Source organism: Perca flavescens, chromosome 1, assembly GCF_004354835.1.
Source record: "Perca flavescens isolate YP-PL-M2 chromosome 1, PFLA_1.0, whole genome shotgun sequence".
Lineage (NCBI taxonomy): Eukaryota > Metazoa > Chordata > Actinopteri > Perciformes > Percidae > Perca > Perca flavescens.
In genome coordinates, this window is record NC_041331.1 from 31,571,258 (window position 1) to 31,583,725 (window position 12,468).

Genomic DNA, 12,468 nt, shown 5'->3' on the forward strand with positions numbered 1-12,468 from the left:
GTTTATGCATTCAGTGGCAGCCTTGTTTGCTGTACCTTATTGTTGCAGTTCAATCTAAATAAAGACCTTACTAAATTGTGTTTTAATGAGTCTGTTGGGGCCGACGCAACAAGGGCCCTGCTTACACTGCCCTGCTTACACTGCCAGCATAACAGGTCTGTTTCCTCACTCACACCAGATCAAGACTATATAGTACATTTGAAATAGGTTAGTTATTTTGAACAAGTTATTTCATCAACCTTGTTAAAAATATAAACCTTGTATTTCTAGGTTCTTGAATTATACAAAAGATATAAAAAGTATTCATATCTTTGGATGGGTCAGGTTTTAGCAATGCATTGCATGACAAGGGCTTCCTCTCCTTTTCAGCCTGCCTTTGCGCACACCTTGTCTCACTGCTTTTCCAGGTCTTTTTCTGCAGCAGAAACCTCTTAAAGCTTTTGCAGGTGGCTGCTGCCTCGATATAAATATTTGATAGTCCTCATATATCTCCCTTGAGGGTAGTAAATATTAAAACACTTTCTGGTGGCTGTTTTGACTTCTCAGAGGCTCCAAAAAACTTCCTAATGAGAAGGAAAAATAAATCATTTTTGATGTGACACTATCGATATGTTTTTAAAATGTCTTCTTGATTGATGTGTGAACGTGTTGTTGTTTGCTGCCCTACCTGGGCAGAGTGTAGACTTTGGTCTAGACTCTGCTCGTTTTCTATTTCTTTCTCTTCCCTTCTCTCATCAATGTCTCTCAAAAACAGGTACATTATATGAAATTCTCTCAACTTATATTATTTCTCTTTCAGCGGGATGCCAAGGGACAATACCTGTTTGACCTCATCTGCCACCATCTCAACCTGCTGGAGAAAGACTACTTTGGCATTAGATATGTTGACCCAGATAAGCAGAGGGTAAGTATTCATTTGGAATAACAAAACCAACTACATTTCAGTTGGATTTAATTCAGTTGACTATGCGACACTGTGACTCATGATTTGGTTTTGTCTCCTCTCTGTCATCCCCATCTTTCTTCCTTCCTTTCTTTCTTTCATTTCCGGTCTCTCTGTCTTCCTCTCTTGTCATTTGTTTCTGTGTCATTCTTTCATCTGAAATATCTGGAATGATTTTAAAGCTACAGTTGGTAAATTTCATTAAAAAAAAGAAGCTTTTTGTCGTATTTGTTGAAACTGTCACTCCATCCAGACAGTACAACTTGAATCAGATCATTTGTGGAAAATTCAAGTTCCTCTGCCTCCTCCTGGTGCTCCTAACAGAATAACGAAGGAGAAAAAAAAATCTGTTTCTTAAAACATTTGATGCAAGAAATAGGCAATGCAGTAACAGAATCTTGATTCCTATTTTATCACCACTGCCTATAGCTTGATAGTTTGACTGCAGTTCAGGAACATCATTCATTGGTCATTGACACTGCGTTAGAGACTCTTTGGGTGTGGTGGAAACTTGCAAATGCCATTAGGAGCACTAGGAGGAGGCAGTTAATCTGTCTCATGTACTACTGTCAGGATATGGTGACACTTTCAGCAAATATGATGAAAACGTACCTTCTCAACCAAGTAATCGGCCCCCTTGAATTAAAAACTAGTTCACACAAACTCCATAATTTGCTTTTTTGAATTAGCTAATAATTTGTGCACCTAGGTTTACAGAGTGAATTGCTTATCTCGTAAAACAACAAAACATTGAATGTTGTCAAAGGTAATACAGCGTTGTGTTTTACAGGCTAGACTCATTTTTGCAGATGATAACACTATAATAACACATAAGTGTTAAATGTTAACAATCTTGAAAGGCGTGAGGAATCCCTGTGAAGCTCATGATGTAAGGATAGGAAGCCATCTGTGGCCACATTGGCCCAGTCAGTCTTCACCATCTCTATACTGTCTTTGAGTCTGTAGATCACCAGGTAGAGTCTCACAGGCAGTTAGGGATACTTTGTTAAATGTTGTTAGATATGAACGCCAGGCCTTACTGGTCAAATTTGTCTTTTTTTTTATCCTCTACATAAATATTCAGGACACGTAGGTAGACCTGCAGGTCAATTATGCAAGCTGGAAAAATTACAACCCCTTTCAATTAATATGAATATCAATCACAGAAATTAACACAGTCCTCTGTGAATTTGAAGGACTTGGAATATTTGTTAATCATTGCACTTTTTAACTGGATTACAAATGCTTTCAAGACTTGAAAATGGTATCCACTTTGCAGATTCTCTCTGCATTTTAGCTGAGAAACATTTTAAGACAATGTGTTGCTAAAAAATTAATAATTAAAGCTCACGCCATCATTGTGTTTAACATCTACTGCATTGTGAGCGCAGTGCGCCATTATTGTCAGCATGTCATCATCTCACTGATTAGAGCCAGTTTGGCCCGTGATGTTTAGCACTCTGACAGAGAACAGCAGTCTCCTGATTATCTTGCAAACAGCTTTCCTTCATCTCCTCTCTGCATGGAGACTGTAGTGGAGGGGGTCTAAATAAACAGAAGGCAAGGAGATGGAAGTAATTCTGCTGTTCCTTCCAGCTATAGATTACAAGTCATCATGCTCAGCTCCTGAGCAATCAGGCTTCAGACTGACAGTTTAGCAGCTAAAGATTCAGTGGTCTTTACCTCTCTTTCTCTCCCTTTCAGCATTGGTTGGAGTTTACAAAGTCAATTGCCAAACAAATTAAATGTAAGTATTTAATTTAACATGCCTGATTAGTTGGTTAAATAAGGAACCTTCAAGAAAATAAATGTGCTAAATATATATCGTGCAAAACAGATGAAGAAAAAAAGATCACACCAATCACGGAAACCACATTAGAAACATGACAATAGGTTTTAAATGTTTGTCTTTGTTCCCCAGCCCAGCCTCCATTCACCATGTGTTTGCGTGTCAAGTTTTACCCGCCAGACCCCGCAGCCCTAAAAGAGGAAATCACCAGGTAAGATTTTAAGATAGCATGGTGGGCTGCAGGTGGCGTTGAGGGATGTATGGAAGTAAAAATGTTGTCTGACAATCTTTGTCTTTCATGACTCTCCTTCTCTCCCACTAATGAAGTTTCAAAGGTGAGAGTTGTGACAAGTTAATGCCTCTTCAGTGATTTGTTTTGCATTTCCAGTTAAATCAAACCAGTCAATACAAGAAAATTGTACAAATGACAGGTTGAGCAATGTTTTAAAAGAGTACTCTATCAATTTAGCATTACTCTCATGTAACATTTGTTTTATTTTTTAAGTGGATCAGAATCAATGCACAAGCACCAGATATATCATCTTTTTTATTCCATGGATTCTTCTTCCTTGTCAAAACTGGGCACCTACATTACCCACAATGCAACTCAACTACAGACAGTTTGGTCATCAGGTGTGTTATGCTAGTAGCGCCTAATGTAGCCTCGAGCTGCTAGCCTCAAGCAGAGATAAGGAGCAACAGAGGTCTGGTAAGTTCACTTCTTTCTAACTCCACACCCACACTTTTTCGATTTTCAAATGTGTAGTCTTCAGCCCCATCCAGCGTGACTCAAGTGACATAACTTGAGTCAATTATCTCAGACTTCATTTGCAAGTTCTAGAAGGCTCTCGTATACTCATATGTGTCACAAGTATTGCATGTGTTTTGATTAATGAAATTTAGGCTATATAACAGAGGCGAAAATGATCTCATGTTGCAAATCATAGCTTGCATGATGCCATGTTTTCTAAGGGGCACAGTTTTCTGAATCAAATGTGTTCTAGCATCAAACTATTTTTCACAAATCTTTCCACAGAAGAACATCCTGAGAAGTCTATAATGACGACGTTTCATTTACGGGATTGTTCCGGTGCGCCGGAGGTCAGCCGGATGTCCGTCACCTTCTGCTTTCTTTGTGTTGGCATTCTAAACTCTGGTCGATTGGGGAAACATCCTCCAAGCTATAACCGACAATCAAATTATATTGATCATTTTTTGAGTAAAATTCTCATTGCACACTCAACAGCAATTTTAATTCCAGAGCTCCCCTACCTACGTGCACGTTCCACCAAAAGAAGTTCCTTTCCGAGGCTATTTTGTGGAGGCAACCTACCGGCTTGGCGCCACACTTAATGTGGAAAAAGTGATGTCTATTTAAAAACAGAAATTCAACACAAGTGGCCTATTAATCTTCTTCTTACACGCAACTATGGACAATTACATCATGAAACTATTTTGGGAGTCATAACCAAAAATGCTGACAAACCTAAGTAGCATTAAACGTCCGACTCCACAGCACTTAGAGACTGATTTCATTGAACCAAAGGGAATGTCTCTATCTTCTGCCTTTCTATTAATTTCCTTGTCTCATAAAATCATATCAAAAGTTTTCTTATCATTGTATGCCTCTGCAGCCAGCTTTCAGATAATTGAAAAATGAATAAGAGCACTGCAGCTTGGATAGAGGTTTTACTGAATAATTGCTTTTGTCTGAACTGAGAATCCTTTCAGTACATACTGCTTAGGTCTGTAACCATCCTTACTTTACCGAGTGAAAATTACCATCTTAGGTCATCTGAACTACAATATGTAAAATGTTAATGTATTGTAAATGCAATAACTGATGCAGGTCCAAAAGAAAAAAAACACAATATCCAGAGCTAAACCGTGAGTCTGTGTGCAGCGGGATTTGAGTATTCCCTTTTTTTTTTTATACAGTAGGCTGCAGGGTCATGACGCTCCTCTCCACTGTGTATGGCATCCTTGACAGCTGAACAAACTGCTGTAAGGAGTGAGGAGTGAGCCAGGGAGCTACAGAGCGCACAGATCTCTGTAAATCACATCCCTTGACTGGTTGCCACGCAGTGAAATCTCTTATTTGCAATCCAGCTCTTCGTGATTGAGCTGGAGCGCCGGCAAGGGATAGCTCCTCCATATTGTGCCATCTGTTCTGACTGGAAGCTCTCGCAGACCTACAAATGCATAGTAGATATGCATAGGCATGAAAGGCAGCAACATTTTGCATAGTTTTTCATGTTGCTTTCAGTTTTTAATTTGCTGTATATATTTCAAAACAAGGTGGTGGTGGTGATGTAAAAAGGCTCAATAATACACCCCATCTGTACTACTGTATTTTTCATTGCAATGCTTAGTGCCGCTTTACTACAGTATGTATTGCTTTGCTGCTTGGAGAGAAGCCGAGGCGTTTGAAATTAATGCTGAGCAGGAAAATTGACATATGAGTAATCTTTGGATGTTATTTATAAGACCAGCAGATTGAGTTGCTCCCAGTGGACTTCAGTGGAAACCAACAATCATTCTTTTAGATCATTTTCAATTCTCAAAATGATTATGCTTTAGCTTAAGTTCTGCCTCGTGGTAGGCTACATGGCTCGTGTCGAATGTTACTAAAGACCCCTTTGGATTTCGAATCATACATTTATTTGGGTTAATTGTTGTACCACAATAAATGGGTTGTGAAAGGGCCCTAGCATAATGGGAGCTGTTGTTAGCTACATTTATTTTACAGTTCACTGTGTAGAGCTCAAGGTACTGTAGCTTATCTGAAAAAACGACAGACTTAGCATTTAACGCAGACTTGTGAACACAGTCAATATATCCTTTTCTTTGTTTCTAAGAACAGCATCTTAAACTATTACAGATTGGTTGCAGGTTTAGTCTCAGGTACAAAAAGTCACAGTAGTCAGCCTAAGGTCTTAATTTAATTTACTTACTTTAATATAGTATTCTCAAGATTTATTATCCTAACAATGTCTTTCACTCACCTGCAACCTCAAGGGACACCTTACCTTAAAATTGTAAACATCCACCGCGTGTGTTTACAAGAAAAGGAATGCCGATATTGATCTCAATAATGACCCAAATCAGTTTCTCTGTGTTCCACTCCACAGATATCTCGTCTTCCTGCAGGTTAAGAGGGATCTCTACCATGGTCGCCTTCTGTGCAAGACATCAGATGCTGCTCTGTTGGCTGCCTACATATTACAAGGTACGACAAAATAAGGAGTCGTCATTTAAGCATTAGAAAAACTGCAAAGCTTTCAACCGGACTACCGGACCTTTATTTTAAATCAAACTGTCAAACAAGCACAAATTTCCTCACGAGAGACAAACATTGCAATCTGGAACAGAAAGACTATCAGTGGCATGGTGTCCTCTGACTGGTGCATTTGAGGCAATTACATGTTATTCTACACATTGTTTTGATCGGAAAATTACATGATTGAATTTCAGAGTTGATTACCCTCAGCTTTCCACAGTTGTGGTCCTCCTGTCGGAATCGCACCCCAAACTACAACTGTAAATGAACAACATATAATACCATGCTTTTTTTTTTTTTTTTTAGATCAATTTTGTATATAATACCACACTTGAAATATATAATTAATGTTTCTGACCTACTGTAGATTATTTACATATAACCCTGCTTGTTACACTTGCCAGCTGTGTGTGTGTGTGTGTGTGTGTGTGTACGTGTACATGTACGTGTGTGTACATTCTGCCATACATGTACTTAACTGTGTGGGTGTGCGCAAATGTGCAAGCAGAGCGTGTTCAGAGGTCAAAGGCTCATAGTACTCATTTTCATTTAATGGGGACCTTGAAAATCAGAATTTGTTGTTTTTACCTTGAATTGAAAAGTCTCATTTTAGTAAGCACCATAAAAAGCAATTTAGACACAATTGTTACTCAATGAAAAGAAGAATTCAATGAAAAAGTCAGTATGTTTCCCTTTTTAAAAAAAGAAAGTTGATCATTTTGGAAGATGCCAGATTTTATTTGACGGGCTCCTTGTCAGGCTCATCAACATGCAGAGAGGTGAGATGCATCAAGGAACAGTTTCTCTGTCACACACCGTGCCAACCAGCTATCCATCCAGCCTTTTATCAGCCAATTCCTGAATCTAAATGTCTGGGTGTCTCCGTGTAGCCCTGAACACCTCACGACATTGGCTTATATTGGCTTGCTTGCTATACCTTTCTATGCAGGAGTTTATCCATGTATTCATCTATTTATTTACACGATAATTTGTAAAAACTTTGGCACTGGCTAACTGTAGTTTTTTTTTTTTTTTTACAGTCAGTATAGTATCAAATCGACTTTATTCAGCACTTTACACAACAAAGTTGATCCAAAGCGCTTTAGAGAACACACACACGGGGAAACAAAAACAAAAAGGAGGAAACAAACACAATAGAAAAGAAGAAAAACAAAGTGATAATAAATAGTAATGATATTTATTATTATAATAATAGTATAGGCACAGGACACACAGAAGCCATAGTAACAACATAGACCAGGATAATTACCTGGTCTGGTTAAGTTAGTTGAAAGCTAATGAGTAGATGTGTGTTTTTAAAATGACTCTTGAAGATCTCAGTAGTGGGGGACAAGCTGAGAGAGAGAATTCTACCATTTTGGGGCAAAAATGTAGAAAGCCTAGTATTATCTGCTTTAGCTTATTTTGGCTTCCACTGGTTCAGTCTTTTTCGCTTTACCTTTCCAAATAAGTGTCTGTGTGAGCCTTTCCTTTCTGTAAAGCATTTCTTCCCCAGGTGTCTCTGGCTTATAAAAGCACTCTTCGGGACTGCCAACATGCCAGAAAATGTGAAGCCATAATGTCTGTGACACACATAAACTGGAATGTTTTGGGCTGTCTAAAAAGCAGTTTTCAACAGTAGTGGCTGCCAGAGCAGTACAGAGCTCCCCAGAGAGCAGACAAGTAGCCAAACTCCCCATGTAGTTCCTCCACCATCTGTAAACCCATGTCAGTGGTTTGTAAACTAGGCTGCTGAAGCTGGCTACAGCCATGCAGAGAACACTGGCAGGTTCTTTTGATGGTATAGACATTCCACCTGAAAAAGTACTGCCTGGACTCAAGGTTAACAATTAGCAAAGAGTTCTTTTTATTATAAAATAGTTTTTGTGTGTGCCCTTTTTGTGCACAGTTGTATCCAAATTTTTGACATCTTGGTCTTTGCATTGTGTACAAATTTATGTTGTGAACTTTATGTTGAGGCATTATCTTGAACCATGCACCACAGTAACTCTGTTATGATCAGGACAAATGCGTACTGTACAAAGACTAAAGTGGCTAAATGTCCTTGGTACAGTAAATGATTACAAAGATAACATTTGATACATTTCATTATAATACTTTTTCATATAAAAAAATATGACCTTCATGATTGCAGTGCATCTATGAATCATCTGCCCACCATCACCATTTGCTCATTGCAGAAAGCAGTTCAACACTTGTTAGGTATGCATCACATTTTATGTTCACTCTTTGCTGCATGTTGTACTCACAGCCAGTGTCAGCTACAGCATGAGGTTTGGAACGACAATTACATTTGAAATTACATTAGTGAATTAAAAAGTCATCTTCAAACATGGAAGTTTCTTTCCCCATTTTCCAGCTGAAATTGGTGACCACGACCCCGGGAAACACCCAGAGGGCTACAGCTCCAAGTTCCAGTTCTTCCCCAAGCACTCAGAGAAGTTGGAGCGGCGGATTGCTGACATCCACAAGACTGAGCTAATGTAAGGCGACACCTGTCTACCTGTGTACTCCTTTACTTCAATAGCAGCCACTGTGCAGTGCATCACAAAAGCACACCAAATGGTTGCTGGTGCTATAAACTGAACTCTTATAGTGTGTCTTAAATTCATAGGAAACTAAAATACAGGACTGCTGTGATGGTTTTAGGTCACCGTGTGGTAACTGTCCAAGATATTGTTGACAGATTTTATTCTCACAACCAACGCTAAACAACCAGTTTATTCAGTCCAACCAAAAGATGACCTCTCACATTCAGAACACATCTGTAAGTAAATAATCTGATAAATTTTTCAGCTATTGGTTGGAAATTTCATAGCCACTTAATCTGCCGAGTGTTCACTTCATTCATATGGTTTGTGTGTGGTTTCGTTTTGGTCCTGTGTTGTTTTACAGGAGTTGCCTTCACACAGGCTCTGTAGAACCGTGCACAACCAGGCACTGAAATGTTTATGTAGAGGTTCAGCACAGACTCTGACTCATGCTGCACATGAGAGGACCTGTCTGCAGCATCCTCCAGACTACAGTATTTGGCCGGCAGGGTGCTCTCTACAATTCGTCAGTGTTGGGGGGCCCTGTCACAGGCAAACGTTGTCCAAAATGCAAGTGCTCGGGCAACCATTAATAGTTCTGGTGAATTTGTTCCCCTTGGTGGTGCTGATAGTTCAAAGAGTCTGGGAACAGTTCACACTATTTAGCTTCCAATGATTGGATTTCAGAAGTAGTCCAGAGAAAAGACAGCTTCACCCATTCACACATTCTTCTGTTTTATAATTAAAAACTTAAAAAATGTTTCATGATCCCTTTTTTAAAGTTTGTTCTCTCTTTGAGCACTTTGGGAGAGCTTGGGCTACTGCATGTTCCATCCTGTGGCAGTAAAAGGTCTGTTGTAATGGCAGTGGTGTTGGATGTTATTCTTAATCCGGCACACTGCGGGTGATGACCATTGTGGTGGACAGGTCTGAAGTGGGGATGTCACACACACCCCACTCATTCTTCTACATGACCATCCCATTTTTCTCTGATCTTCACTTTATCTCTGTCTTTAACACACACACACACACACACACACACACACACACACACACACACACACACACACACACACACACACACACACACACACACACACACACACACACACACACACACACGTGCACTCACGCATACATACACAGTAGCTACAACCCATTAGAATACAGACACTAGTTAAAGATGTGATCCTACACTGCCCTCTATTGCTCATTTCCACCACGTCAGCACAGGTAAAAAACATTTAAGGGTTTTCCCTTAAATATTTTTTCATCACAATGCTGGCAGAATTCAAAACTATAGAGAAGAGTGGTAAATTGGGAAAAATGTGCTCCTACTTCTGTACATTTGCTCCTGTGTTTGTCTTCTTATTTATCAAAAAATAAGCACAACTTTTCAATCAAATGATGAGGAAATAGAATACAAGTCACACACCGTAACCTTTAATCCCCTTGACTGACTTTCCTTTCTCCCAGAGGTCAGAGTCCTGAAACGTCAGAGCTCAACTTCCTCCACAAGGCTCAGATGCTGGAGACGTATGGAGTGGACCCTCATCCATGCAAGGTGGTCTTTATTAAACAAATGGTTTATATCATTATGAGCTTGTGCTTTCTATGAGTCTATGCTTAATGTTTTTTGAGTAAATGTGAGATGACCTATAAAGTCAAGCATGAAATGAATGTGTTACACTCTACTGTCTTAAAGTGTCCTTTTATCAATGTAGGAAATTTACAAGAAAACATAATTTCATTCTACAATAACAAAAACATGGGTGTATGTGCCTGTCAGGATGTGTCTGGCAACCCAGCTTTTCTGGCCTTTACTCCTTTTGGATTCACTGTGCTGCAAGGAAACAGGAGGATCCATTTACTGAAATGGTGAGTTCAGATACAGTAAATGGTTCAAATTGAACATGATGCTAGATAATAACCACAAAGAACATACATCCTCCCTTAATTAACAGCGTGTACAAAGGACCAGCAAACTCCAAACGAGCTTTTTAACGTTAAAGTCCATATTTTTAAGTTTTTAATGTTGATACTGTGAGTGATCTAGTACAACTTTGCTACACTCTTCTTCTAAATAATGTCAGGTATGAAAGTAATTCCAAATATCTATGTGCAAGGAGTAAACAAGCAGTCCAAAAGAAACAAAAAGTAACCAATGATCCATACAAGATTATATTAGTAACCTTCACAAGACAGCTGAGTCAACTAGCTGAAAAGCTAAGGCATTTTTACTGAGTCAGCGTTGTTTGGTATTATGTTATGTTTGGTATAATTGGCATCTCTTGCAGTTTATTGTTGTCATTTTCTGTGACTTGAATCAATGTGTTGAGACTTTTCAACAACAAAATATAACACTTTCAACCTTATTATCACAATTAATATTTTACCACTTTACTTCTCCCTTTTTTCTCCCTCAATCTCTCTATTTGTTCTGATATTTGTTCCCATTTCCTACTTTGTCTTCTTCTGTTTCCATTTGGCATAATTTTCTTGTCTGTCTGTCTTTATCTCAAACTCAGGGAGGAGGTGACCAAACTCAAGTTTGAAGCAAAGACATTCCATATATATGCAAATCAGAGGGAGGTATGTGTATGCATTATTAAAAACTTCCCTTTTCTAGCCTGCAGAGCTCAGTAAGTTAAAGGAGTGTGGCCTTGTTTTATTCATGGGGAGCCAATGTAATCTATTCTTAATAGTGAAGTAAAGGGGAAATTATTGGACAGAAATGTGTTTGCCATGGGGTTTAACAGCAAAAGAGCAAAGAATAGCCACTGTCTGAGAGTTAGTTAGTATGCTGTGTGCTTTGACTGATCAGTCGTAATGCCATGTAGCCAAGAGCTCAGTAAATCTGACAGGAAACACTATGCAGACATTTTCTCTTCACATGATGAGAAAATGTCATCACAAGGCGTTGGTTGAAGTATGATTTATATTTATATATAATGTATGTATGAGTTACTGTACTGGATTTACTGTACGGTTACAGGATAGGAAGATCATACTGACATACTTTGCACCTACACCTGAGGCCTGTAAGCATCTGTGGAAGTGCGGAGTGGAGAATCAAGCCTTCTACAAGTGAGTCACAAGACCTGAAACGCAAAACTGTACAACGGACGTAATGATAATTAAGGCATTGATCATTATCATGGTGTAAATTATGTTTTCTCTTTCTATTTCATCACAGATTGGAAAAGTCGAGTCAAGTCCGCACTGTGTCCAGTAGTAATCTCTTCTTTAAGGGTAGTCGCTTTAGATACAGGTATTGAATTGCTCACAAAGTATTTGTAATACTTTGTAGAAGCACAAGTTATGAATAGCAAGTTCATATTATAACAGCCTTGGCTAAAAATGTTATACATAATATGTCCTATGGTGTTGCAGGGCTTGTTATAGTGCTCATGTTTTGTATAGATATAACAAACATAACAGATTTTCTTTTTTTGTTTTCTCAGTGGAAAGGTTGCAAAAGAGGTCATGGAACAAAGTGCCAAAATTAAGAGAGACCCCCCTGAGATACACAGGTCAGAATCCTTAACAAATAGAAAATATTGCCTGCAGCCCTAAAATATAGGGGTGTAAGAAAAAATCAATACACTTGAGTATCGCAATATTTTATTTTGCAATACTGTATCGATTTGTTTAAGATTTATTTTTTGTTTACGTGCAAAAATATTCAGACAGTGGTTCACGTTTATGTTGTGTTTAAACCCCCTACCGCTAGATGGCTATGCTGAGACACACCACTAGTGTCCTTGCCTAACAGTGCCTTGTAGTTCCTGACTTTTTGCTAGAAGCTAACAATGTAGCTATGGCTGAACTTTAGCCTACTTTAGCATATACAAGTTAGCTCACTAAGAACCTGTGAACCACAATCGCAAACTGGCAGTTTAAT

The 12,468-nt window shown here is 38.8% G+C and overlaps 1 protein-coding gene across 2 annotated transcripts in view; it reads left to right on the forward strand.

Annotated features, from left to right (window-relative positions):
- The window catches only part of LOC114560940 (FERM domain-containing protein 5), a 94,340-nt gene that overhangs the window by 76,068 nt on the left and 5,804 nt on the right, over nt 1-12,468 (forward strand). The window contains exons 3-13 of one of the 2 annotated variants that reach the window (XM_028586571.1): nt 800-904; nt 2,648-2,690; nt 2,865-2,943; nt 5,864-5,961; nt 8,393-8,516; nt 10,041-10,128; nt 10,354-10,442; nt 11,093-11,156; nt 11,560-11,651; nt 11,761-11,835; nt 12,029-12,097. In XM_028586571.1, the coding sequence (XP_028442372.1) occupies nt 800-904; nt 2,648-2,690; nt 2,865-2,943; nt 5,864-5,961; nt 8,393-8,516; nt 10,041-10,128; nt 10,354-10,442; nt 11,093-11,156; nt 11,560-11,651; nt 11,761-11,835; nt 12,029-12,097 (926 nt within the window). Of the gene's footprint in view, nt 1-799; nt 905-2,647; nt 2,691-2,864; nt 2,944-5,863; nt 5,962-8,167; nt 8,236-8,392; nt 8,517-10,040; nt 10,129-10,353; nt 10,443-11,092; nt 11,157-11,559; nt 11,652-11,760; nt 11,836-12,028; nt 12,098-12,468 lie in introns of those variants that run through there. The other variant, XM_028586579.1, reaches the window with a different exon arrangement.